The sequence below is a fragment of the Rhinatrema bivittatum genome, chromosome 6 (assembly GCF_901001135.1).
Source record: "Rhinatrema bivittatum chromosome 6, aRhiBiv1.1, whole genome shotgun sequence".
Lineage (NCBI taxonomy): Eukaryota > Metazoa > Chordata > Amphibia > Gymnophiona > Rhinatrematidae > Rhinatrema > Rhinatrema bivittatum.
The window spans coordinates 29,921,183-29,946,222 of NC_042620.1; the positions used below are offsets into that span (position 1 = coordinate 29,921,183).

General features: G+C 44.7%; 1 protein-coding gene across 1 annotated transcript in view; it reads left to right on the top strand.

Moving 5' to 3' along the window:
* TSN (translin) overlaps positions 1-24,571 on the top strand; it is a 48,518-nt gene extending 23,947 nt beyond the window's left edge. The window contains exons 3-6 of the mRNA XM_029605205.1: positions 4,282-4,378; positions 5,638-5,753; positions 8,097-8,176; positions 22,880-24,571. Of these exons, the coding sequence (XP_029461065.1) occupies positions 4,282-4,378; positions 5,638-5,753; positions 8,097-8,176; positions 22,880-23,116 (530 nt within the window). The 3' untranslated portion in view covers positions 23,117-24,571. The remainder of the gene's footprint in view (positions 1-4,281; positions 4,379-5,637; positions 5,754-8,096; positions 8,177-22,879) is intronic.
* Positions 24,572-25,040: the final 469 nt, after the last annotated feature.

The following is a 25,040-nucleotide window of genomic DNA, read 5'->3' on the forward strand; positions in this document are numbered from 1 at the left end:
GCCACGACAAGGTGACCTTGTGTGCACTCACCAGGGTTTTCTGCCAACGCTTATTTCCAGTTTTTCCACATTTACCAGACCGTCACCTTACCACCTTTCATCCAAGACCTCGTGCAAATGCCAATGAGGAAAAGTCACGCATTTTGGATTGCAACCGTGCGCTAGCATACTACAAAAAGTATCTCTGTCCCAATCGACCTTCACACCTGTGTTCAGTGACAAGGAGTTCTATCCTCCAGGATATCCAACTAGATGCGGTTCAGCTATAATACAAAGTCGCACCCACTATTTGCGACCCTAAGGGCACATCACGTGCGAGCAATGGCAGCCTCGATTGCCTTTCTCTGTCAAATACCTCTCATAGACATCAATGCACAGACGACATAATCATCGCTACACATTTTTAGCATCCCACCACTGTTTCTGCAAATAGAAGGTGGATAATTCCCTTTTGGGACAGACTATCCTACAGAAGTGCACAAAATTCCAAACAAATACAGCCGCCTTAGGAACTGTCCGCCACTATTGTCGTATTGTTTTGTTTTTTTTTGCTCAATAAATAAAGGAATATTACACACTATCTGCTCAATACGTCAGCTGGGGACTCCCATACAGCATGGCTAATTCAGCTGCTTATCTACGTGAAAAGAGCAAGTTTGCTTACCGTAAGCGGTGTTTTCTGTAGATAGCAGATGAATTAGCCATGCTGACCCTCCTGCCTCCCTGGACAGTTCTAGCACACCTACCTTGCTTTGATACTGACTGAGAAGCCTGAGGTAATTCCTGTCAGGATAAAGGAGGGAGGGAGCACCTAGCTAAAAGACTTTGCTAGTCTTAGAGAGCTCCGCCACTCAGTGGCATGGAGGATGTACCCATACAGCATGGCTAATTCATCTGCTATCTACAGAAAACACCGTTTACGGTAAGCAAACTTGCTCTTCTTTAGTTGTCCACAGTGGGCTTTTGTAGAGAATACTGGCACGCTGCCAGTGTAAGGGTATATATATATATACAGTGATGTCAGCTCTGCTCTGGCTCCATCTGTTGGTAGAGGTGTATAACCCACCTGTGTGGATTAACCTGTCCTTATTAAAGAAAAGGAAATTATCAGGTAAGTAGTAACTTCTCATTATCTTGCCCCTTCCCCCTCCCCTAGTGTGGTCATCAGAGGCAGAGATGAGGCCCAGGAATCCAGCCCAAGAAGTAACAGTTGAGCCAGTAAACAAACATACCAGTAATGGCAGAAGCAGTAGGGCTGACGAGCATTCACCCTGTGTGTCTTCGGTCTTGGCCATTGTCCCTCACAGCTGAGAAATTGCACAAAAATCAAAACCAAGGCTGCCACAGTCTCAGGGTAAGCAACTTGAACGCGCTCTGCTCTGCTTCCTCCAGGGACTGGGCGGCTAGTAATGATCTGTGTCACTACTGGCTCTGCTCTGTCGGTGGGGGAGCCAGAAAGGGTTTATATTGCAAGCTCCGTTCTGTTTCCTGGTCCCAAAAACATATGGCAAAATGCTATTTTGGGTCATTCCACCAGAAATTAAGCTTTAGGTAGCAGACCCAAAAAGGGGTTGAATCTGGGCCGGTGCTAGCTTTTTGCTGGCCTGTTGCACATGACCTGTGCGGGCCCCCCCCCCCACTGTTCATTCATTCTCTGACCCAGGCCCATCAAAAAAAGCCCAGTGATACATTCTCCACCTCCCCCCTCCAAACTCATGACTGGTGCATGGGTATTAGGTGCCCTGTAGCCTTGTACAATGCCCCCTGCTCCATTCCACATACAGAGTTATGCATTTATATTATAAATGAAAAATATCAAAGTACAGTATTCTGAGGTAAAAATATCCCTTACATTATATTTACATGCACCGCTGTGATGCCAACCAGAAATCCCTGTAAAAAAGACACTCGGAAGCCATATGGTATCAGGCCTATTGTGAGGTGAGTCGGGTGTAGGTTTGACCCTCTGAAAGCCCAAATACACTAATACACTTCCTATTAGGAGAATACCTCACTTCAGTCACACATGCAGAATATAAACCGACCCTCACCAAATACAGAACAGAGCAACCATAAAGTAGAAATACAAACACACAGACAAAAAATGAACTGGAAACTGCAAAACGCCAGACTCTCTCTATGCAATGCAACAATGAAAAAAAACAGAACCATCACCATTCCTCAAACATCAAATAAAATCAAGAAATAAAATAAATACATAATCGTAATACTAAAAACATATTAATATTTAAAAACTGATGAATAAAAGATCAAATAATTAAACTCGTATATACATTTTTTTAAATGTCCCAAACACCAATAAAATATTTCAAAATAGACACAGCAAATAACACCTGAAAACTAAAACTAAAAAGGATTTTAAAAATTCAGGCTTTCCATACCTGGGAACTTTTGATTTCCAGATGCCCTGAAATTGTCAGGCAGAGAGTAACTGGGGTAGCTGTGCACACACACGCTCCCTCTCACTCTCTCCCACATACAAGCACGCTTTCTCACTCATTTCCCTTGATCTAGCGGCAGCAGCAGAGTTTCCTTCTTCAGCCCCCATGGCCACGGGGCATTGGATTGCTTCCTGCAGGGCACACGCCTCTTCCTCCTCAGCAGCACGGCCACGCCAAATTCAACGGTGTGGTCAGCGCTGCCTTAGTAAGTGGGAAAAGCAGCGCAGCCCTGTTGGCAATGCTGCTGATTCCGGTGGGGCCACGCTGCTTTTTTTCTTGGCAGCACAGACCTTTCTGCTGCTGCTGCTGCTGGGATTGGGTCCACAGGTGGCACCATGGGTTTCTCCCTGCTCCCGATGCCACCTCACCGGGTGTGCTGCCCTGGGCAATTGCATGGTTTGCACACCCAGTAGTGCCAGGCTTAGGTTGAATTAATTTGGCATAAATTTGACACTTGTGAGTAGTAGTGCTCTTCATTTAAGACAAGGGTTGAATACTCGACAATTGACTCTGCTGCTCACACATTTCAAACTTCTGCTAATTCAACCTCCTTCTCTTTTTTTTTTTTTTTTTTAATCTGTTCTTTGCTCTGCAGTATCTGCTTCAGGATTACCCCCTCCCCTCTTGTTCCTTACATCCTAAGTTCTTGGAGGAGAAGTCCATTACCTGCTATTAATTAAGTTGACTTGGAAAATAGCCACTGCTATTACTAGCAACGGTAACATGGAACAGACTTAGCTTTTGGGTACTTGCCAGGTTCTTATGGCCTTGATTGGCCGCTGTTGGAAACAGGATGCTGGGCTTGATGGACCCCCATGTTCTTATGTTCATGGGGGGGGACGACTGGATTAGGGAGGAAAACTGCAGTTCTGTTTTGTCAGCCCCCTCTCCTCTTTCTTGCGGTTGCCTTGACTTGAGAGGCTGGAGCAGAGAACACCCCTGCTGCTGGGCCTATTAAGTCTGAAAAGAAGGGGTGGAACTCTGTCCCAGACTGTCCGTTCCCACCTCCGGGTGATAGCCATGTTGGAATTCTGCCTAAAGACAGTGAGAAGGCTGTGAAGTCCTTATCTGTGGTATTACCCCTCATTAACAGAAAAATGTCGGGGAGCCAAACGAATGGCCAAGTGAATGTGTACTATTGTGTGGATATTACAGCTCTGGTTCTTATTGAAAGGTGTTGCTGTCTGATAGTGATTTCTTTACCTGTTTTAAAATGTTTTGTGGGTTTTTTTGTATGAAGTAGAGCAAGAATGCCTTATGTAGAGATCCAGTTTTGTCTGTCTGTGATCTTGTATCGCAGGCAGAATGACAGCAGATAGGACTTGGGGTTTAAACAAAGATCTTCTGGTAGGCCCTACATCTCCATTTACCCAGCTCTTGGTCCTGTGGGACTGGCAAAATGCATCCTTTTATGGTAGATTGAAGCCAGCATTACTAGGGCTGCGTGGGGACAGATAGCAGTGGCATCGCAGCGGCAGGGACACCCTACGGCTCTGCCCATGGAAGGGGGCAAACATCGAGGTGGGGGGGGGAGAAGGGGTCGGTGGCGCTGGAAACACGTCAGTAAGGTAAGAGGTGGAATAAGAGGGGAAAGTCCTGATATCATCACAATCGGGAAAGTATTTGGATTATAAGAAGGCCGTTCCCACTTGTGTCGTCTTAGTGGGAGCCCCACTTGTACTTGTTTTGGACTGAAGTAGTTTATATTTCTATGATATATATCACATCCTATACCTTGGAGGAATCTGGCATTCTGTATTGCTTAGGTAGAAATGCATTCTCATGTTTCTCTGTGGGGCTTTTCTTTTTTTTTTCTTAGTACCCCAAAAGTGTCTGAAAGCTCGGGAACACTTCTGCACAGTAAGGACCCAGCTGGCATCTCTGAAGACCAAGTTTCCTGTTGATCAGTATTACAAGTGTGTAAGAACAGAATTTATGCATTTCACCTGGTAAAGCAGTTTGTAAGGTGCTGGGGTTTCTATACGTTATGTGGGAGATTTTATATTCTTTCATCTCCTCATCCCTTCCTTTCCACTCTCCAGCTCCTAGAGAACCACATTAGTTATACTGAGTTCACTCTGTGGAGCAAGGGTGTAAGAGGAGCTTCTGTGAAGCTGAGCTCCTCACTGCTTTTTTGCTGTTTGGGACAGGTTGATCCTGTGGTGTGCAGATCTCTGCTCCTCTCCTCGTCCTGAAAGTATCTCCCAGTGGTACACCAGAGCATCAGCATTTTATTTATTATTTTTTTAAGTTTCTGTTCCTTCTTGTGTGACTTTTTTGTCTGCAGCTTCAAAACAGAATGTTTGGGTGTTTTTAGGTATTTACCTGTCCCCGGAGGGCTTACAGTCTTAAGGGCTGATGTACTAAAACGTTTTTCCCATTCTGTATCTATGGAGGCTTAGTAAATCAGGCCCCAAGTCTGTACCTGAGGAAAGAGAGGATAGAGTGACTTGCCCAAGGTTATGAGGAGTGTCAGCAGTGGGGATTTGAACCCTGCTTCTCATCCCGCCACTCTAATCACTGGGCTTCTCCTGCTTCACTCCTCTTGTTACAGCAGAGAGAACCCTAATTACTCTGCGCAGTAGAGTCCAATGCTGCCATGGGCCAGCCCAACCTGCAGGCATTACACGAGAAACTGTGATATCTTCCTTAGCCTGAAACCTAAGGCATGCTTTTCCTAAACAACTGCTCTGTTCCTCTGTCTGAAGGACAGAAGAGAAACTGATCCTTCTGTAGCAGCCAATGTCATTTTCCAGCCTTTCGTAAGTGCCATGCGACTATGGACTGGGGGCTTGAATGGGCTCTGATGGAATAATAGTACAGGTCCTGCCTTACCATTTTGACATTTATTTAAAGGATGAATTAAGGGGGCTTGCTAAGTGAGTCTACTGACATACCAAGCCAAAATAAGTCTAGCAAACAGGAAGCCAAGCACACAATCACATTGAATACTTTTAACCTTTTTATAATTTTGAAGAAATGTAATGGATGTGCACCTGTCTTTTGTATAAATGGATGCCAGTGCTGGTGTTTTTAATCAGAGCACAGAATGAGTGCGAGGCCTGCTGCTGGCGCTCTTCATCTCACAAACGAGAAGGCGCTAGGTTTCAGGTTGTTTGTGCAAATAGCGTGTAATCTCATGAGGTTAATGGAACGTGTGCTCACTGTCCCGCAGATTTCACGAGCACTGGAGGTTTGTCTTGCAGCGCTTGGTTTTCCTGGCAGCATTCCTCGTTTATCTGGAATCGGAGACGTTGGTGACTCGAGAAGCTACAACAGAAATCCTTGGCAGTAAGTTCGCTGTGGCTCCCAGGGATTTGGGGAGCGTAGATTTCACATGTGGTTTCTGAGCAAGGCACGGCCTTTAAGCGTACGATGTTGGCTCTCCAGACACGAGAGCTGGATAGTTTGCTTCCTTCCAGCCTCTTGCCTGACTGCATGCACATTCACCGAGCGGGTGGTTCTTCATGGCTAGTTTAATAATATTTAAAATATTTGTTTTTTTGAATGTTAGGCGAAACTGACCTCAGTTGTAAACCCATTCCTTTATTTTACTTGCAGCTTGCATCTTCTGGGGACAATTTGGCCATTTCCACTGAATATCACTCAGATTTTACATTCTAGGGTCCTCATTTGTAAAAGATTATTCTAATAGACAGGAATTGAAGAAAATGCTTATTAAATCAGACCCTAAGGGACTGACTTTGCAGGTAAAATAGAGTAAAATGTTTGCTCACGGTATTGCAAGGCCACGTTTCTTTTTTTCACACTTGCCTAGGAGTGAATTTAAGACTTTGAAATGATATGGAATTGAAGCAGATTCAAGCCCTTATTTTTTAGAAATAAAATAAGATTCACTTTTGGTTTATTAAAATAAAATATCCCCCCCCCCCCCCAAAAAAAAAAGAATTTGATACACGTTTACGGGTTTACTAACCCCCAAATGCTTGCGTGGATTAGTTGTATCTTGTCTAGGGGGCTGGTTCCTAACACTTGCAAGCATTTGTAGGATCATTCCTCCCAGCATGCACTGGATTTCTGCCCACAGGAATAGAAAGTAACCAAAAAAAAAAAACCCCAACAAAAAAACCACATTTGCAAGCTGTAGTACAAAGAGCGACCACCAGGAGGAGCACCTGCCTAGAATGCTGCTCCTGGATGTTCCCCTGTCTCCAGTCCCCCCCCCCCCCCCCCCTCCCTCCATGTCTCTGTCTGTTCAATAAACTAAACTGTTTTGCTGGAGGATTGTGGTAGAAGGAAATGTTTGGGGTTTTTTTGTATTTTGGCTACTAGGTACAATATTTCCTATAGACTTTAAATTTCGCACAAACATATTTGAGGCTTCTGTAAATACTGTGACATAAGAGAAACCTTTTTCTCTTAAGTTCAAATGACCAGTGACTGACAAACAGGCCGACACACAGTAAAAATCGTGGGAGAGTGGGCGCTCCGTGTTGAGCGCGCGATTCTTTATTTGTGAGGGGTCATGCTAAGGAGGCGGCACTAGGGACAATAGCGCGTCCCTAGCGCTTCCTTATTAGCGTTGGGGTTGGCTGTCAGCGGGTTCAGACAATTTTACCGGCGTCTGTTTACGAACCCACCGACAGCCACAGGTTAGGATGCAGGTAAAATTAAATGTCAGGCTTTTTTTCTAACCCGCTGACCAGCAGGAAGATTTTTTTTTTTTTTTTTTAATTTTTAAATTTAATTTTTAATTTTTGGTTACTCCAGCTGTATCAGCCTGACAGGGAGTATACAAGATCTTTTTGTTTTGCTGCATTATTCCTGGAATATTTCTCATTTGTACCGTGCGTTGTATCTGTTTGGGCTATTCCCTCCACCTACCCACACAGCCTGGTTCCCACCTCAGCTGGGGGTAGGGAGGGAGGGCATTTCTCTACATCATCCTGAAGCAATGTTCACTGCTGGGTGCTGCTCTTAAATTGTTTTAACCTCCGTGAGGTAAGAACAGATGAGGGGAGGGGGGGGATCTGGAGTGCAACCCAATGCATGTTCTTAATAGACACTGTTATAATCATTGGAGGTAGTTTTTTTTTTTTTTTTAAAGGAATTACATGTGGCAACTTTTCAAAAGCGTAAAGTGCATCTACACACGTGAAACCTATTGATCATTCAATGGCATTTAGTGTAGTGGTTTTCAGAAGCTCACTTATACGGGTAAAGTGCATTTACATGTGTAAATCCCAGTTTTACGTAAGTAAATCCTTTTAAAAATCAGGCCCATTGTGTTTTTAAAGAGTAGGATATCTTTGGAATTTCTCTCCTTCATGTGTTATGCTGGGGCAGATGTAGACATCATGAAAATGTAAAGCAGCAACAGCACAATTTTTATAATTGGAAATTCTTCTGTTAATAAAACAAACATGATTCATATTGTAGGCCATCTTCAGTCAGCCAATCAGTTCACTTCTTTTCTGTGCTTGTGATGTATTTTCAGCTGGGGTATTAACGTGGTGGTGGTGGTTCTTATTAGACACTTTTTTTATTTTCTTGTCTAAGTTTGAGTATTGCATACATTAGACAGTGTTTTGATCACGGTAAGCTTGTTAGTCACTCTACTTCTCCTGTGAAAGCCTGGCTTTAGTACTACCTGCCTGTGTGATTCTGTTTCAGTTGAAGCTGATCGGGAGAGAGGATTTCACCTGGATATTGAAGATTATCTCTCTGGCATTCTGACCCTTGCCAATGAACTGGTAAGAATGACATTTTGTTTCCGAAACATATGGATTAGTGTATGTATTTACTGCTTATATAATGGCACCAGGTGAATTATCAAAATCCATGTACATGCACTAAATTTCCCTGTGGAATTATCCTGAAATGTGCACCGAAGGAAACTTTTTTTTTTCTCCTAATGCTGCAGCTTCATTGTGCAAGGGTAGCAAAGTTAAGCAGCTTTGTCTGCCCAGCTTGTGTGAACTACACTCTATTTTAGTCATCTCGTGTAACTTCGGATGGTGATTCCAAGGGCCAGAACGATTTCCCAGTGGCAGGGCTGAGTGCTGCCATGCAGGGGACCCAGGCTTGTGGTCCTGGGCTCGACTTCTGCTCCTTGGTGGGGGCTTGGAGCACTATGCAGCCAGAGATCTGTCCCTAGTCATCAGTCTGCAGAGATTGCTTCAAAGATGCACTCTCAGGTTGGGCTCTCTAGTCTGGAGGAAGTACCGCCGAGTAAGGTATGGGGAGAGGGGGATGTTTGGTTGCCATGGTGCCTCAGCGTTGGACTCTTATGTCAAACATGAGGTGGGCAGGATTGGAAAAGCTTCCATCTGAGCTGGAGGTGCAGGATGTGGAGAAAGCTGAAACTCTAAAATAAACTTGAGCTGCAGAATGTAAAGGGTACAGTACCTACAGCTAGGAGCAGCACACGGCACAGACCTTACTCCTGATTCATGGCCTTATGCTACTGATTCCTTTGCTCACTTCCCTGCTGTTCTCTCTTTTGGCTTAATCCAGAAAATAAGAGATTATTGTGGGTTGATTTGAACATGAAACAAGTGGCTGCAATTTAAATGTGTTCCTAAAGAAAATACACAATTTTTCTTTGGGCCACTTTTAAAAATACTGAACGTTTAGTAATTTAAACTTTGTGTTAATATTATTGAACAGTCAAATCTTCTTCAAATAGCTTGAGAACTGACTCAGTTGTGTGCATCTTGGTTGGGATCTTTGTTTCATGATTCATGATCAGGAACTTGTTCTCGCTTCTAGGAAATGAAAACTTTCTCTCTCTCCTGCCATCATCAGCTCCTTATGACTAATTGGAGTCATAATTCCCCCATGTATCAGTTTAATTTGTGGTATAGTTTTATGTATTTCAGGAACTTGCTGGATATTAGTGCCTGAAATCTGTTTCTTGTGTTTTTTACAGAGCTTTTATCACTGCACATTATACCTGGTATATGGTTACAGTGCCTTGCAAAATTCTTCACACTCGTGTACATTTTTTCATATTCTGCTGTCTATATATAAAAAAAAAAAAATTGAAATCCAAATGCATTAAGGCAATAGATTTTCACTGATTTACACAACATGCTCTCTACATTCAGTGTGAGAGAACAGTTATAGAAATATTCCTAATGTAACTGAGAATAGTCTTCCCAGCCCGTGACTCAGTACTCTGTGGAAGCCCCTTTTTTTTTTTTTTTTTTTTGCAGTAATTACAGCTGCGAGTCTGTAAGGATAAGTGTCCACTGACTGCATGGCGAAATGGTGCTGTGTTTGCCTATTATTCATGACAGAAAAAGATCAAGGGCTTTTCAGGTTGGCCGGGAACCATCTGTGAAACATCATCTGCAGCCATCCAAGTTTTGCCACAGATTTGGCTGTGGTTGGGGGGCCCCCTCCAGCATTCACTTTCTTCTTGATGAACCAGTTCATTGTTGCTTTTGCTTAGGATCAGTTGTCCTGCTGAAATGAGTCTTCTCCCCGGTCCTAGGTCTGTGCCAGATTGGAACAAGTTATGCTCCAGGATCCGCCTGTGCTTTGCACCAAGCGTCGTCTTCCCTTCAGTTCACAAGCCTGCCTGTTCCCACAGCATAATGCTACCACCGCCATGCTTTACTGTAGGGATGGGGTTAGCAGGACGGCGTGCTCCTGTTTTTTTTACGCCACACACCTTGCTTAGCAGTGAGACCAAAAAGTTCTACTCTGCTCTCATCAAACACACAAACTTCTGTCGTCTCTGTAAACTCTGTGCAACACATCATAGGCTATTTCAACAGTGACTTCCTCTTGCCACCTTCCATACACAGACTCTGTTTGGAGAAAGTATTAACTGTACAACAATTTCAGTCTCAGCCACAGACCACTGTAGTTTTCAAAGTAATATTAGGCCCTCTGTGACCTTCCACAGCAGTTTTCTTAACCCATGGCTACTGAATTTGGAAGGCTAGCTTGATTGCAGCAGTGTCTTGGTGGTGCTAAACTGTTTCAATTTTACGATAATGGATACGACGGTGCCCCAGAGACTATTCAAACACACTGACGTTTTCTCTTAGCCTTCCCCCAATCTGTCCCCTTTGAATAATGTCCTGAATTCTTTGTTGCTGGCTTTTTGTTTTTTTTTTTTTTTTCTTTAATTTAACTTCTTATGACAAAAACAAAACCCGGGCCTTGTTAAAGCAAATCTTTAAACCTGAGATAATTTAGATTTGCTCTGAGAAGAGCGTGAAGAATTGTGTGCTCTGATTTTTGTCCCCCCCAATTTTGAAATAGTTCTCCAGTTTTCTCAGTGAAAGTATGTAGCATATGTTATGTTGCTCAATGAAACAAACTCTGACATTAATGCAAATCCCACTGCTGCTCCATGTGACCTGGGGCAAGTCACTTTACCCTCAATTGCCTCAGGAACAAACTTAAATTATGAGCCCTTTGGGGATAAAGAAATACCTACAGTACCTGAAAGTAATCCACTTTGAAGTACTGAAAAGCAGAATAATACATTTTTTACCTTTATTTTTTGATAGATTGTATAAAATGTACAAGGGGGTGTGAAGACTTTTATACAATAGGCCTTGAAAAGAATGGCAGATAATGCATTTTATTTCTTGATATTTCTCACCTATCTCAGATTTATTTTTTAACCTTCTTTTCCTATAATTTTATCAATCGGCTTTAGGTTCTTTACAAAAACAGCGAGTCTATTTTAGCAGAGCAGTATGTCTGAGGGATGACCTATCTAGTGAATGTTGCTAGTTCAACTAGATTTTTCAGCTCTAGCATTGAAGATACCGGAGACTTAAAGGACTACTACAGATTTTAGACACAAAATTGTGTCTGTATATAAAATTATACTTGGCACTTACTGCATCTTTTTGTTAACGTGCATGGGTTTTTTGGTTTTTTTTTCATCTTTTTATGCTTCCATTGTTTTAATGTAGTACCTCGATAGTGGGTGCCTGACCTTCCTTTTTTTTTTTTTCTTTTTAAAAACCTAGTGCTAAAAGCCCAAAGGAAAAAAAACTGCTGTAAATCAGGATCTGGTGCCAGTGCCATTATTTGCTTCTACCCCCTCCTAAAGTACTTTTAGTCTCATCATTGCAGCCATAGTCTTGTACCAGAGCTCCTTTCAGAACCCTGCAATCATTAGGCCATAAATCTGGATACTTGCTGTTTCAATTGCACAATGATTGATTTGATCCCCTCCCCCCACATCCCAGGCTTTTGGGGGGGGCGGGAAGGGGGGGCTGTGAATGCTGCTTCCACAGCTTCCCCCCAACCCTGGCTGATCTGGGGAACGGAAGACACGAGCCAGGTATTGTGATCAGTTTTTATTTATCAACCTCCTAACTATATAAATTATGCCCAAGATAACTTACTATTAGAAATAACAAAAAGGGTTTTCATAAAAACATTACTATAATAAACATTTCTCACATCCTCCTTCCCCCCATTACATCAATAAAAAACCAATTAAAATCCCTTCCTAAAACCCATTTAAACATAAATACACCACCAACCCAATTGTCCTGCTTACACAGTACAGGCTTTTCCAGCTTAGTTTTCACATCAAGGTTTTTCACTCTTGCTTAAATTAAAGGTGGAAAAGTACCATAGTTTCCTAGGAAGTATATTCCCCAGAGTTGGCCCCTTAAAAAGAAGTTGGGATTCCTTTTCTAGGTCAAACAGGTCATTTTTGGAGTGGTTTTTTACTGAGAGTATTACTCGCTAAATTCTCTGACTCTAAACGTAGAGGGCAGTTTGGCACATCTCATTGTATGTGAGCTGAAATATTTAGGAGGAAGACTTTTTAAAGGTATGGAACAAGTTCTTATCCAAACAGGCAACCTCTCTAAATTCTTTAAAAGTGGGGAGATCTGTGAACATTTCCTCCTTTTATTAATCATCTGATCTGTTGTGGTTTAGGCCAGCTGGATTTTATAATGTAGCTCCTTATGTAAACCTAGTAAAACAATTAGTAGTTAGTTCTAGGTGTAAATCAACGCCTGCACAACTGATTCCAAAACAAATCTAGATAAAAGCAGGTTAATTTTCCAAAGATCTGATAGGGTTAAGTACAGTCCCTTATAGATATTAGACATGGGTAACCAGCTAAATCCTCCATCAAAAATCCCTCCTAAACTCTTCCCTTCCATTTGATAAGGGAGCAGCACAGTGTTTAAGTCTCGCTGAATGTTCAGTTTTCTTGCCTATGATCATTTTAGGTTTTTTCAAGATTTTAAAAGAAGCGTGTTTTGAGACATCCAGCAATAGATCAATTCTAAATTTGTTAATCCAAGCTGCTTGATCTTTCAGCTCCAAATTTAGTGATATAAAAAGGATGCCATTCACATAATTATAAAAATGGAAGCTATAACAATTCTTGCACAACGATAAATTGAAATGACCCAAGATAACCCTCTGAGATTGCCCTTCTAAAAATGAGGTACAATACTTAAGAACTGTATTTGCTAAATGTAATTCCCTCAACCTAATAGTTCAAGCATTCAAAGCACGATTTAGAATTTCTTGATAGATAATATCAGTGACATCAAAAATTCATATGGTAAGTTGGTGAAACAATTCAAGTGACATTATTAAAAGACCATCATAACACCCACACTGGACTCATCACCTATCTGGTGGGTCAAATATAATCATCAGTCCACAATCAGTCATATGAGCGTGGATCGACAATCCTGCATCTTCATAGTCCTCACTATCGGTGAAGATAAGCCATTGATGTGATGGCATTTCAGGAGAAAGTGGTAGCACGTAAGGAAGGGTAATGGTTGCATTTGGCGATTGAATTTTGTTGGGACGAGACTGTGATTCATGTTAATGCAAATGTTTAAATCATCTTTATTGGTTAATACTGAGAGTGGTCAGAAGTCTGTGAAGGGATTTTTTCTCTGAGGAAGCCTGATTGGGCAAAACGAGGGTCCCTTGTTGGGGTTTACTGTGATTAAAGCACATCAATCATTGAATTTGATAGATGAGTCATGGAGGAGAGCTGTATTAACATTAAAGAACCATCCCTGGAAGAAGGGGTTTATTGCAACTAAAATATATTAAATACTGGACTTGATAGAGGAGTGGAGGATAGCTGTACAAGCTATATTTACGTTAAAGAACATCGCTGGAAGATAGAAATTTAGAACGTTGTTTGAAGGCTCTGGGGTGTGTTCTCTCAGATAACAGAAGAACCAGGGGGCGCTCCATGAAGTTAGCAAGTAGCTCATTTAAAACAAATCGAAGAAAATTCTTTTCCACTCAGTGCATATTTAAGCTCTGGAATTCATTGCGAGAGGATGTGGTTACAGCAGTTAGTGTAACTGGGTTTAAAAAAGGTTTGGATAAGTTCCTAGAGGATAAATTCATAAACTGGTATGATGGTAATTTAAGCAGTAGTAGCTTGTGATCTATTTAATGTTTGGGTAATTGTAACTTGGATTGGCCACTGCTGGAAACCTGGATACTGGGCTCGATGGACCCTTGTTCTGAACCAGTATGGCATTTCTTATGTTCTTATGTAGGGTAGTTGCATGAGTTGTATTTACATTAGAGTTCGTGTAGGAAATATATTTAGAATGTCGTTTGCGTATATCTGTAATATATTTAGAAAATCTAGTGAGTGACTTTATATGAATATATGGAGAAGTTTGAGTGTAGATTGGATGAATGGGGTTTTTAATAGTGGGTATATGGTGTTTTACTGCTACATTAATGTATTGTAACATTGTTATAAGTATAAAAATATGTTCCTAGCGTGTAGCAGATGGACTTAGGACCAATGGGTATAGTGTACTCCTGATAGCAGTTGGAGACGGATCAGATTTCAATCTGACATCAGCCCTAGTACATATACCCCTACAGGAAGTGCAGCTTTTCAGTATTTTCCGTCTCCATAGCAGTTCGGGACTCTTTGCACGCTAGCACAGTGTTAGAGTAAATTTACAAAGAAAAACCCAAAACAAGAAATTTAATGTGGATAAGTGCAAGGTGATGCATATAGGGAAAAATAACCCATGCTATAGTTACACAATGTTAGGTTCCATATTAGGTGCTACAACCCAAGAAAGAGATCTAGGCGTCATAGTGGATAACACATTGAAATCGTCGGTTCAGTGTGCTGCGGTAGTCAAATAAGCAAACAATGTTGGGAATTATTAGAAAGGGAACGGTGAATAAAACGGAAAATGTCATAATGCCTCTGTATCGCTCCATGGTGAGACCGCACCTTGAATACTGTGTCAATTCTGGTCGCCGCATCTCAAAAAAGATATAATTGCGATGGAGAAGGAACAGAGAAGGGCTACCAAAATAAGGGGAATGGAACAGCTCCCCTATGAGGAAAGACTAAAGAGGTTAGGACTTTTCAGCTTGGAGAAGAGATGGCTGAGGGGGGATATGATAGAGGTGTTTAAAATCATGAGAGGTCTAGAATGGGTAGATGTGAATCGGTTATTTACTCTTTCGGATAATAGGAAGATTAGAGAGCACTCCATGAAATTGGCATGTGGCACATTTAAAACTAATCGGAGAAAGTACTTTTTTACTCAACGCACAAACTCTGGAATTTGTTGCCAGAGGATGTGGTTAGTGCAGTTAGTATAGCTGTGTTTAAAAAAAGTCTTGGATAAGTTCTTGGAGAAGAAGTCCATTACCTGCTATTAATTAAGTTGACTTAGAAAATAGCCACTGCTATTACTAGCAACGGTAACATGGAATAGACTTAGTTTTTGGGTATTTGCCAGGTTCTTATGGATTGGCCACTGTTGGAAACAGGATGCTGGGCTTGATGGACCCTTGGTTTGACTCAGTATGGAATGTTATGTTCGAAGAAGAAATCTTACCTCTACAGACGAGCCCCGTTCTCCCCCCCCCCAGTTGAGAATTCCCGAGGTGATTTCCGCGATCCCTCTGAGGTAAGCTTCGGTCCGGCGGCCGACCCTTGGCGGGGACCTAGCCCCTGACATCGGGTGAGGCTGAGAGACAGCAGGTGCCACTTCGAGTGCGGCGGTAAAGGTATTTTCCCTCTCCCCCCACAGCTGGAGACCACCCGGAACGAGACCGGGAAACGCCAAGGTAGAAATCTATTTAAAAGTCTCCGGTCTCTGAAGCTCGAGGAGTTGCACAGGTCACCAGCCGGGACCAGTGCCACCGGGTTGATCTGCCCTAGCAGGGCTAGACCCTGCTAGGGCACACTATGTGCGCACACTAATACGTTGTGCGCACATATTCGCACACACCTCCCTGAGCGTGTACCAATTCTACGCGCACAACTTCGACGCACCGGAGCGCATAACTGTATTTTATGCTCACAAAGCCATGGCACCACCGGAAAAGAAGCTCAGGGCTTCCGCCCAGCATGCCACATTAGAGCATGAGGAGGCCACCGCCCTGTGTATACAGTGCGAGGAGGCCCTGGGGGATCCAGCCCATGGCCACCCGCTCAGCCAGTGCTGGGTTCCAGCTCCTCAAACAGTACGCCGGACCTAGCGTCTCCCAGCGGGACCCTTCCTCAAACGGGGCTCCCCAGGGACACAGCGCCTCTTAATTTAGACCCAGCATCTATCTCCTGAGTGGAATTCTTCAAAGTCCTGCATACCTTCGTGCACATGCAGCCGGAGCCTCCAATTAATACGGCCACAACCTCCACCAGAGGACCTCAACATCCCGGGACCCTCTATGCCCAGGGAAGTGATTCCACCGCCCAGAAGCCCCACCTTCGGGGACACGGACTACTCAGATGAGGAATCAGAACCCCTGGAGGAAGGGGAACTCCCTCCGGGGAGAGAGCCCCACCGAACCATGAGGCGCTTCTTCACTAAGGACAAGCTTCCAGACCTGGTCACACACAGCTTAAAAGAGCTTGCTATCCCGGGCACAAGTGCCTCGGGGGAACCTAAGACGAATCCCCTGCTAGAGGGATTCCGTCATACCTCCCGTCATTTTCCACTGTTACTGGAACCCAGCAGCTAATTGACCTGGAATGGGATGCCCCGGAGACCACGTTCAAAGGGGGGCGTGCTCTGGCAGCCATGTACCTCCTGGACCCAGCTGCCAAAGACCTCCTGACATGTCCAAATGTGGATGCCATGGTCTGCGCAGTTTCGAAGTGCACTACTATCCCAGTGGAGGGAGGAGCAGCACTCAAAAGATACTCAAGACAGACGTCTGGAATCCATCCTCAAACAGTCCTTTGACGTCTCCGCTATGTCTCTACAGATCGTGGCCTGCTGTGCCGTGGTGACACGCGCTTGCTTATCACAGATCAGGAACAACACTCCTGGGGAAGCCCTGGAACTAGCAGTATCATTCCTCACGGATGCCGCTTCTGATCTGGTGCACACTGCAGCTAGAGGAATGTCATCAGCCGTGGCAGCCAGAAGACAACTCTGGCTCCGAAACTGGTCAGCCGACGCATCTTCCAAAACGAGACTCACAAGGATGCCCTTCAAGGGAACCCTCCTGTTTGGAAGTGAACTAGAGAAACTAGCCAACAAATGGGACGAATCCCCACTGCCGCGGCTACCGGAGGACAGGAATAAGAGAAACCAGCAACCCTTCCCCTGAACCTACCAGGGGCAGAGGATCACTGTGCTTCAACCCATACAGAAGCACATATCAAGCGGCTCGCCCCACAGGCAGGAGCCAGACCTTTCGGAACAAGACAACAAAAGGGGAGCCAGCTTGGGCCCAGGCCCCAGTCGCACCCCACAATGAAAATCAGCCAACCCGTCCAAAGGAAGAAGCCATAGGGAGCAGACTTGCCCTATTCTACCAAAGATGGGTCGAGAGAACTTCGGACAAGTGGGTCCTAGCCATCATTCGAGAGTGATATTACCTGGATTTCCACCACCTTCCTCCGGACAAGTTTGTGGAATCCCCCTGCCACGACCCTTCCAAGAGGATGGCAGTGGAAGCTACACTGACCAGATTGCTAGCCTTAGAGATTATAACACCGGTGCCTCCACAACAAATAAATACTGGACATTATTCCATCTATTTTATCGTTCCCAAGAAAGAGGGGAACATTCAGGCCCATCCTGGACCTCAAGTCGGTCAACCGTCACCTGAAGATTCCTCTCTTCCGCATGAAAACCCTATGCTCGGTAATAAGGGCAATACAACCGGGAAAGTTCCTTACATCCCTGGATCTGTCAGAAGCCTACCTACACATTCCGATCCATCAAGAGCATCGGCGTTTTCTACGCTTCATGATCCTGGACCATCACTACCAGTTCTGGGCACTACCATTTGGGTTAGCCACAGCACCCCGGACATTCACCAAGATCATAGTGGTGGTGGCAGCAACACGAAGGAAGGAATCCGCGTATACCCTTATCTAGACGATTGGCTGATCAGGGCAAAATCCCCAGAGGAAAGCCAGCAGGCGACCAACGGAGTCAAAACTCTACTGGACTCTGTTGGTCAAAACAAGAGCTGTCTGCAGCCCACCCAATCTCTAGAATACTTGAGTCCATTTCGACACCAAACAAGACGCTGGCAAGGAGATCAAAACTGATGACCCAGTTGCGAACCCTGTTGAGCGAGCTTCGCCCCACGGCATGGGACTACCTACAAGTCCTCTGCCTCATGGCATCTACACTGGAAGTGGTGCCATGGGCAAGAGCTCACATGAGACCCCTACAGCGCTCACTATTATCACGATGGAATCCACTGTCCCAGAACTACACCGTACGTCTTCAGCTCCCGGACAAAGTTTGAACCCAACTACGATGGTGGCTACAAGAAGGCCATCTGAGCCAAGGAGTAAGAATATCCTCACCAACCTGGATCCTGCTCACCACGGACGCCAGCCTATGAGAATGGGGAGCACACTTCTAGGAGCTAACCGCCCAAGGGCAATGGAACAAAGAAGTCGGGGTGGAACATCAATCGCCTGGAAGCCCGGGCAGTCAGACTAGCCTGCCTACAGTTCGGTCACAGACTCCGAGACAGATCAGTCAGAGTAATGTCGGACAATGCCACAATAGTGGCCTAAATCAACAGTCAGGGAGGATCCAGAAGCCAACAGGTGTCTCTGGAAATAGACCCCCTAATGGCATGGGCGGAAGCGAATCTTCAAGAGATCTTGGCCGTCCACATCGCGGGGAGACAACGTCGCTGCGGATTACCTCAGCAGAGAAAGTCTAGACCCAGGAGAATGGAGGCTATCGACCACAGCATTCCAATTGATAGTAAAGCGTTGGGGAACACCAACCATGGACCTCCTGGCAAACCGGTCCAATGCCCAAGTGCCCAGTTTCTTCAGCCGCAGGTGGGAACCCCAGTCCCAGGGAATCGATACCCTGGTACAGACCTGGCCACAGGAGACTCTGTTATACGCCATCCTGCTGTGGCCCCTATTGGGCGCAATATTCCACAAGATAGAACACCACAGGGGACCAGTACTTCTAGTGGTCCCGGACGGGCCAAGAAGACCGTGGTACGCAGACATGCAAAGACTGCTGACAGGGAGCCCCCTCCCGCTACCTCCACACAGAGACCTGCTCCAACAAGGACCGATCCTCCATGAGGATCCAGCTCGATTCTCTCTTACAGTCTGGCCATTGAGAGGACTCGCCTGAGGAAGAGCGGATACTCGGGGGCAGTAATTGACACCCTACTCCGAGCACCCAAGTTCTCCACATCCCTAACATACATAAGGATTTGGAGAGTATTCGAAGACTGGTGCAAGGACTGCTACATTGTTCCATGCTCAGTCAAAATTCCTGCGATTTTGGAATTCCTGCAGAACGGACTACAGAAGGGATTGTCTCTCAACTCCATCAAGGTACGGGTGGCCGCATAGTCATGCTACGGAACCAAGAGCGAGAGCAGCAGCATAGCCTCTCACCCAGATGTCTCCCACTTTCTGAAAGGAGTCAAACAGATCCGACCACCCCTAAAGTGGCCGGTGCCTCTTTGGAACCTGACCCTGGTCCTAGATTTCTTAGCAGGAGCCTCTTTCAGACCTCTTCATGCCCTGTCTCTCTGATTTATTAACATTGAAGACAGCCTTCCTGGTGGCAGTCTGTTTGTTTGGCCCGTCGTATCTCCGAGCTACAAGCACTGTCCTGCCGGGAGACGTTCCTCAGACTTACCCCGGGAGCCACCAGTTATGCACAGTTCATCATTTCTCCCCAAAGTGGTGTCCCACTTCCATCTCGCTACCATCGCCAGATGAGCATAAGAATTCAGAAGAGTCTCGCAGTCTACGCCATCTCAACTTTGGCAGACTCCTAGTCCGATACCTGGAAAGGTCTGAATCCATACGAAAGACGGACCATTTATTTGTCCTTCACAGCGGGAAGAAACAAGGGGAAGCGGCCTCGTGAGCAACCATAGCCCGCTGGATCAAAGAAGTCCTCAAGGCGGCCTACGTAGAAGCAGGCAAGCCACCGTCTTTACAAGTCAAGGCCCATTCCACTAGAGCCCAGGCAGTGTCCTGGGCGGAAACCAAGATGCTGTCACACACCGAGATCTGTCGGGCGGCGACATGGACCTCCATCCACACCTTCTCCAGGTTTTACCGCTTGGATGTTCAGGCTTGAGAGGACACAGCATTCACAAGGGCAGTACTAAGTGGGCCACGGGCAGCCTCCCACCTGGTTCGGTAGTAGCTTTTATACATCCCATTGGTCCTGAGTCCATCTGCTACACGCTAGGAAATGGAGAAATTACTTACCTGATAATTTTGTTTTCCTTAGTACAGTCAGATGTACTCAGCATCCCACCCACGGCTGCCGTCAGTCATGGAATACTCGAGTGACATCACAGACAGTGAGCGATTCACGGGTAAGCCATGCTTTTCTCGAACTAGAACACCCATCTTACCAGGTGTCGACGTTTCTCGGTTGAGGGCACTGGCGGTCTCCAGCTATAGCCAATTCAACCAGTTCAAATTAATTGTTATCCAAGTTGTAAAGTTAATCAAGTTATTCAAATTATTCAGTCATACATATATCCACAATTGCTTTTCGAGGAGAATACTGAAGAGCTGCACTTCCTGCAGGAGTATATTTATTTTATTTATTTATTTGCATTCGTTAGGCAAACATCACATCGGTTTCCATGTAACATAAAACTGGCCAACATGGCTTTACAATGAAACTGATAATGGAACTGGGTGGAGGTAAGGAGGGGGAAAAGAAAAGGGAATTACTGAACGAAAAGAATATAAGCTATAAACATGATGATATATAAGCAATAAAAATTATATACAAAGGATTATTTACAAGTAAATTGTTTACAATGAATGAGTTTAGGGTTGGGGGGAGCAGAGGGGGGCAGTGGAGGGGTTTGGGGAGGGTAAGTGACAGACAGCGGGGTTCATGTGTAGGCTCGTGCGAAGAGCCACGTCTTGAGATTTTTTCTAAATTGTTTGGGGCATGTTTCATGGCGTAGGTAGGTGGGGATAGAGTTCCATAGAGAGGGTCCAGCTAGGGAAAGTGCACGTTGTTTGGTGGTTGTAAGGTGGTAGAGTTTAGGAGATGGCGTATGAATGTATGATGTGTAGGGTATTCTGGTGGGTCTGGAGGGGAAATGGATATGTAGACTGTCTGAGAACCAGAGCATGTTAGGATTGTGGACGGCTTTATGTATGAGGGTGAGGGTTTTAAACTGAATTCTGGCAGTATATGTACTAGGGCTGATGTCAGACTGAAATCTGATCCGTCTCCAACTGCTATCAGGAGCACACTATACCCATTGGTCCTGAGTCCATCTGTCTACACTAAGGTAAGTAATTTCTCCAATAGGATATTGTAATATGAAGTCATTGTAACAGATGTAATTACATTTTGGTATTTCTGCATTTTGTATAGAAAATTGTATTCATAGGAAGTTTTTGTATTTGTGCCTTGAAGCAACAAATATATTCTCATATTCATAATTGTAATATGATTAATATACACCTTGTTTCTTTGATATCCCAGGTATTGATATACATTACTATATACCTATTAAGTTATCAATCTAGAGCTAACAGTTCTCAAAGTTTAACAAAGAAGGTATTAACATTTTAGCCCTAAAGAAAGTGTGTAAAAATGTACAATTTTGAAACAATTCTCAAAATGAATCGAAAGCATGAGAAATCCTTTGGAATACTAGGTCTTTAACCTTTTTAAAAGCTGCTCATTATACATTTAAAAAAAAAAATGTTTTAAAGCAGCTTATTTGATTCCAGGGGGGTAGTTTGACACTTACTTTCAAATTGATATTTCTAGTTTCAATATCTGAATATCTAGTAAACTAAACAGGAGCATTACAGGGTTTCAGTAGGGCTACTATATTACTCCTGGGGGAATTCGGCATCCTTGTATATTGTGGGGTGTTGACCAATATAATCAGCCTTTGATAACTTTTCTGTATTACATATTAAATGAATTACTCCAGGTGCAGAGTTTCCCTAGAAGCATGCTGAAAGTGTCTCTTCCACCTTCTCTGCTCCTGTGACCAGCTCTCTTTCATTCTGCCCTCTGATCCCAACTCTTCAACTCTCCACTCCCCTCCCCATCGGGTTCAGTCCCTTTCTGTCTATCCCTGCCAGCCCCCTACTCCTAGAGTTTGACTCCTTACATCCCCTCACACAGGCTCTCTCTCTCCTTTGCACGCACATGCTCTCTTGCACATACAACCCCCTCCGCACGCTCCCTCTGTCTCTCGCATATACACCCCCTCACACAGGCTCTCTCGTACAAACACTTCAGACAGGCTTTCTCTTTCTTGTGCACACGCACCCACACAGGATCTCTCGCCCCTTCACACAGGTTTCCTCTTTCACAAATACTCTTGCACACACCACTCCCAATCTCACTCATTTACAGTGTGTGTCTCGGTCTCTCTCAACTCCTCTTGCACACACTCTGCAGCCAGCTGGGCCTTCCCCCTCTTCACTGCCTGCAGGATGGGCTCCCGCATGTCTTTCCAGATTCTGTGCAGGAGGAGAATTCCCCCCCAGCAGCACTGTATGCAGAGCTTGTGTGTCAATCCAGGAATCTACCCATCTCAACAGAGGAGGATTACTTCTGAGACCTTCAAAGTTTTTCTATTTTAAAGAAGGAGAAAACCTCACATCTATGCCCCTACCACACACACACACCCCACTGCCACTGGTCTGGCTCAAGAACTTATATTACTCTAAGCATGGTGTGCTACACTGACAGAGTTCCTACTGTCACATTTGGAATCCATTATAAGCACTGTTAAAGAATATAGGAAAAACAGATGCTGTTCCCAAAATATTTTTAAGATAAAGGATTACGGAATTATTTGGTGGTGGTCTCCCAAAAAAATGGAGTGGTCCCCTTTACCCTCAGTAATGGTCTGTATTTAGATGAGCTGGGCCTACGCTGATTTGAGTTTGTATTTCTGGTTCTTAGAAGCCTCGTATTGATTCCTGTCCTCCCTCCTCCCCTTTCTTTCTTTTTTTTTCCTCTGTGTAGTCCAGGCTGGCGGTGAACAGCGTCACAGCTGGGGACTACACACGGCCCCTCCGCATCTCCACCTTCATCAATGAGCTGGACTCTGGCTTCCGCCTCCTCAACCTGAAGAACGATTCGTTGCGGAAACGCTACGATGGACTCAAGTACGATGTGAAGAAGATCGAGGAAGTGGTCTATGACCTCTCCATCCGGGGGCTCTGCAAGGAAGCACCGGCCGCCGTCACTGGAGACAGCTAAAAGGCGTCTGCATCCCTCGTGTTACTTCGGGCCGTCATCTGTGAGGGTGGAGACAGGAGCTTTCACCATCTCCTGCTGCCTTCGTGCAAGAGAGCGAAAAATCGAGACCTGCTCTGTTCACTTTGCAGCATTTGCCCGAAGCACATGCACTGCGTTGTGGGTCTTGTTTTATTTTTTTCTATTGAATGTGTGCAGTTCAAAGAACAGGTTTTGGATTCCTAGTTGTTTAGTTGTGCCGATGGAGACTCCACTTCTCCCTCAATCTGCTTCGAAGGTTGCCGTACCCTTCAGGAACTTCCGTGACGAAGCTGGATGACTTGCTGCTGTATCTGTTGGTTCTTGCGTGTTTCAGGTTTTTGCTGGTAGAGCACTTGCAACTTGGGGCCATTTTAAAGTGAGTGATTGGAAAATCACTTAAGTTTAAACGGCAACCTGCCCTATAACCTCCTGCTTCAGTCATTGCTCTGACAGCCTCAGCAGGAACATTAGAGATACTACATCGGCAGGAGGGGGCACCCCATGCTGTACAAAGAAGGAGTACATTATTTTAATGTATACAGCCACTAGGTGAGAGAGAGAATTCAGCTTAGCCAAGTTGTAACGCCCTCTTAAAACTACACATCTGCTCTGATAAAGCACAAACTCTGATCAGTGCATCAAGCTGTCTTCACCTTCACTTTATTACAGCCCTGCATCCTGGGGTGGCTGTTCACAGTTTCAGATGTCTTTCTGGTTGTTTGTGTGTTCGTATTGTTACAAACCTGTATCTTTCTGCCTCTTTTTAATTATAGTTGTACAAGATTTTCTTTTTTTTTTTTGATAGGCACAGATGCCTTTCTATTAATTCACAGAGAAGTCATGCTGTTTCTTTCATTTTTTTTTTTTAATGTAATCTGTACACTACAGATGGTAAACGGCTGCTATGTTAACCCTCAGGTTAAGTGACAGCTGTACACTGTGGCTGGCACATCTGTCAGCTGAGTAAAAGAAATGATTAGGCAGTGATCAGAGCATGGTTATAAACCACTTGCTTCCTCTTCAGCCAGACAGACCATTCCACATGCATCAGTTATACTCCCCAGCCACTAGATGGAGACAGATTTAACAGGTTTGCTGACGCCGCCCTACATATTCTCCCAGGCTGACCTCAGCTTGCCCGTACTGTTGGTGTCCAGCAGATGGTAGGAGAGCGTGTCCCATGCTGGTTAGGATAAATTAACAATGGAATTCAGGTGCAAGGCTGCCCCTGTGCTGAAAGCTTCATGCTTCCTCCTCCAGTTGAGCATAATGGTAGACCAGGTGCTTTCCAGGCATTTGGTTTTGGTCCCAGATTTTTCTATGGATGACACACCCTCCCCCTTCCCTTCTCCTCTTCTCTTTAGCAGGACATCCCCAATCCAAAAAAAAAAAAAAATCCAACCCTGTATTAAAGTTTAGAAATAAAAAGAAACGAGGCTGAGAGAGCAGTGCTGCCTTGCGTATTGGTTTGATAAGCAAGGATCAGTCTTGCAGGGTCAGTTAGCTGAGCCGCAGGGAGTAACATTTTGCTGTTTGGATACATTTCTTTTCCTCTTCATCCATTCAGACCATGGCAGATGAATGGCTTCTCATCCCTGACCAGCAGCTGGAGACACAAATTTAACAGGTTTGCTGACAGCACCCCTTGCATGTATCATTATCGACCTCAGGCTGCCAGTAGTGTATCCAGCAAATGGTAGGAGTGCATCCAGTGTTGGAAGTTGAGGCCTGGCGAGGCTTCCTAAAGACAAATCCAATGGAAAGGGCATCTCCCCTGGTAAAAGGGCTAGTCCCCGTCCCGTCGTCCCTGCTCCAATGAGCAAAGCCATTGGAAGGGGCTTTCAGTTGCTTCTTGAATGGGCTGCAGATTGAGCACTAACTTAATCTTCCCTCTCCCTCCCCCCAC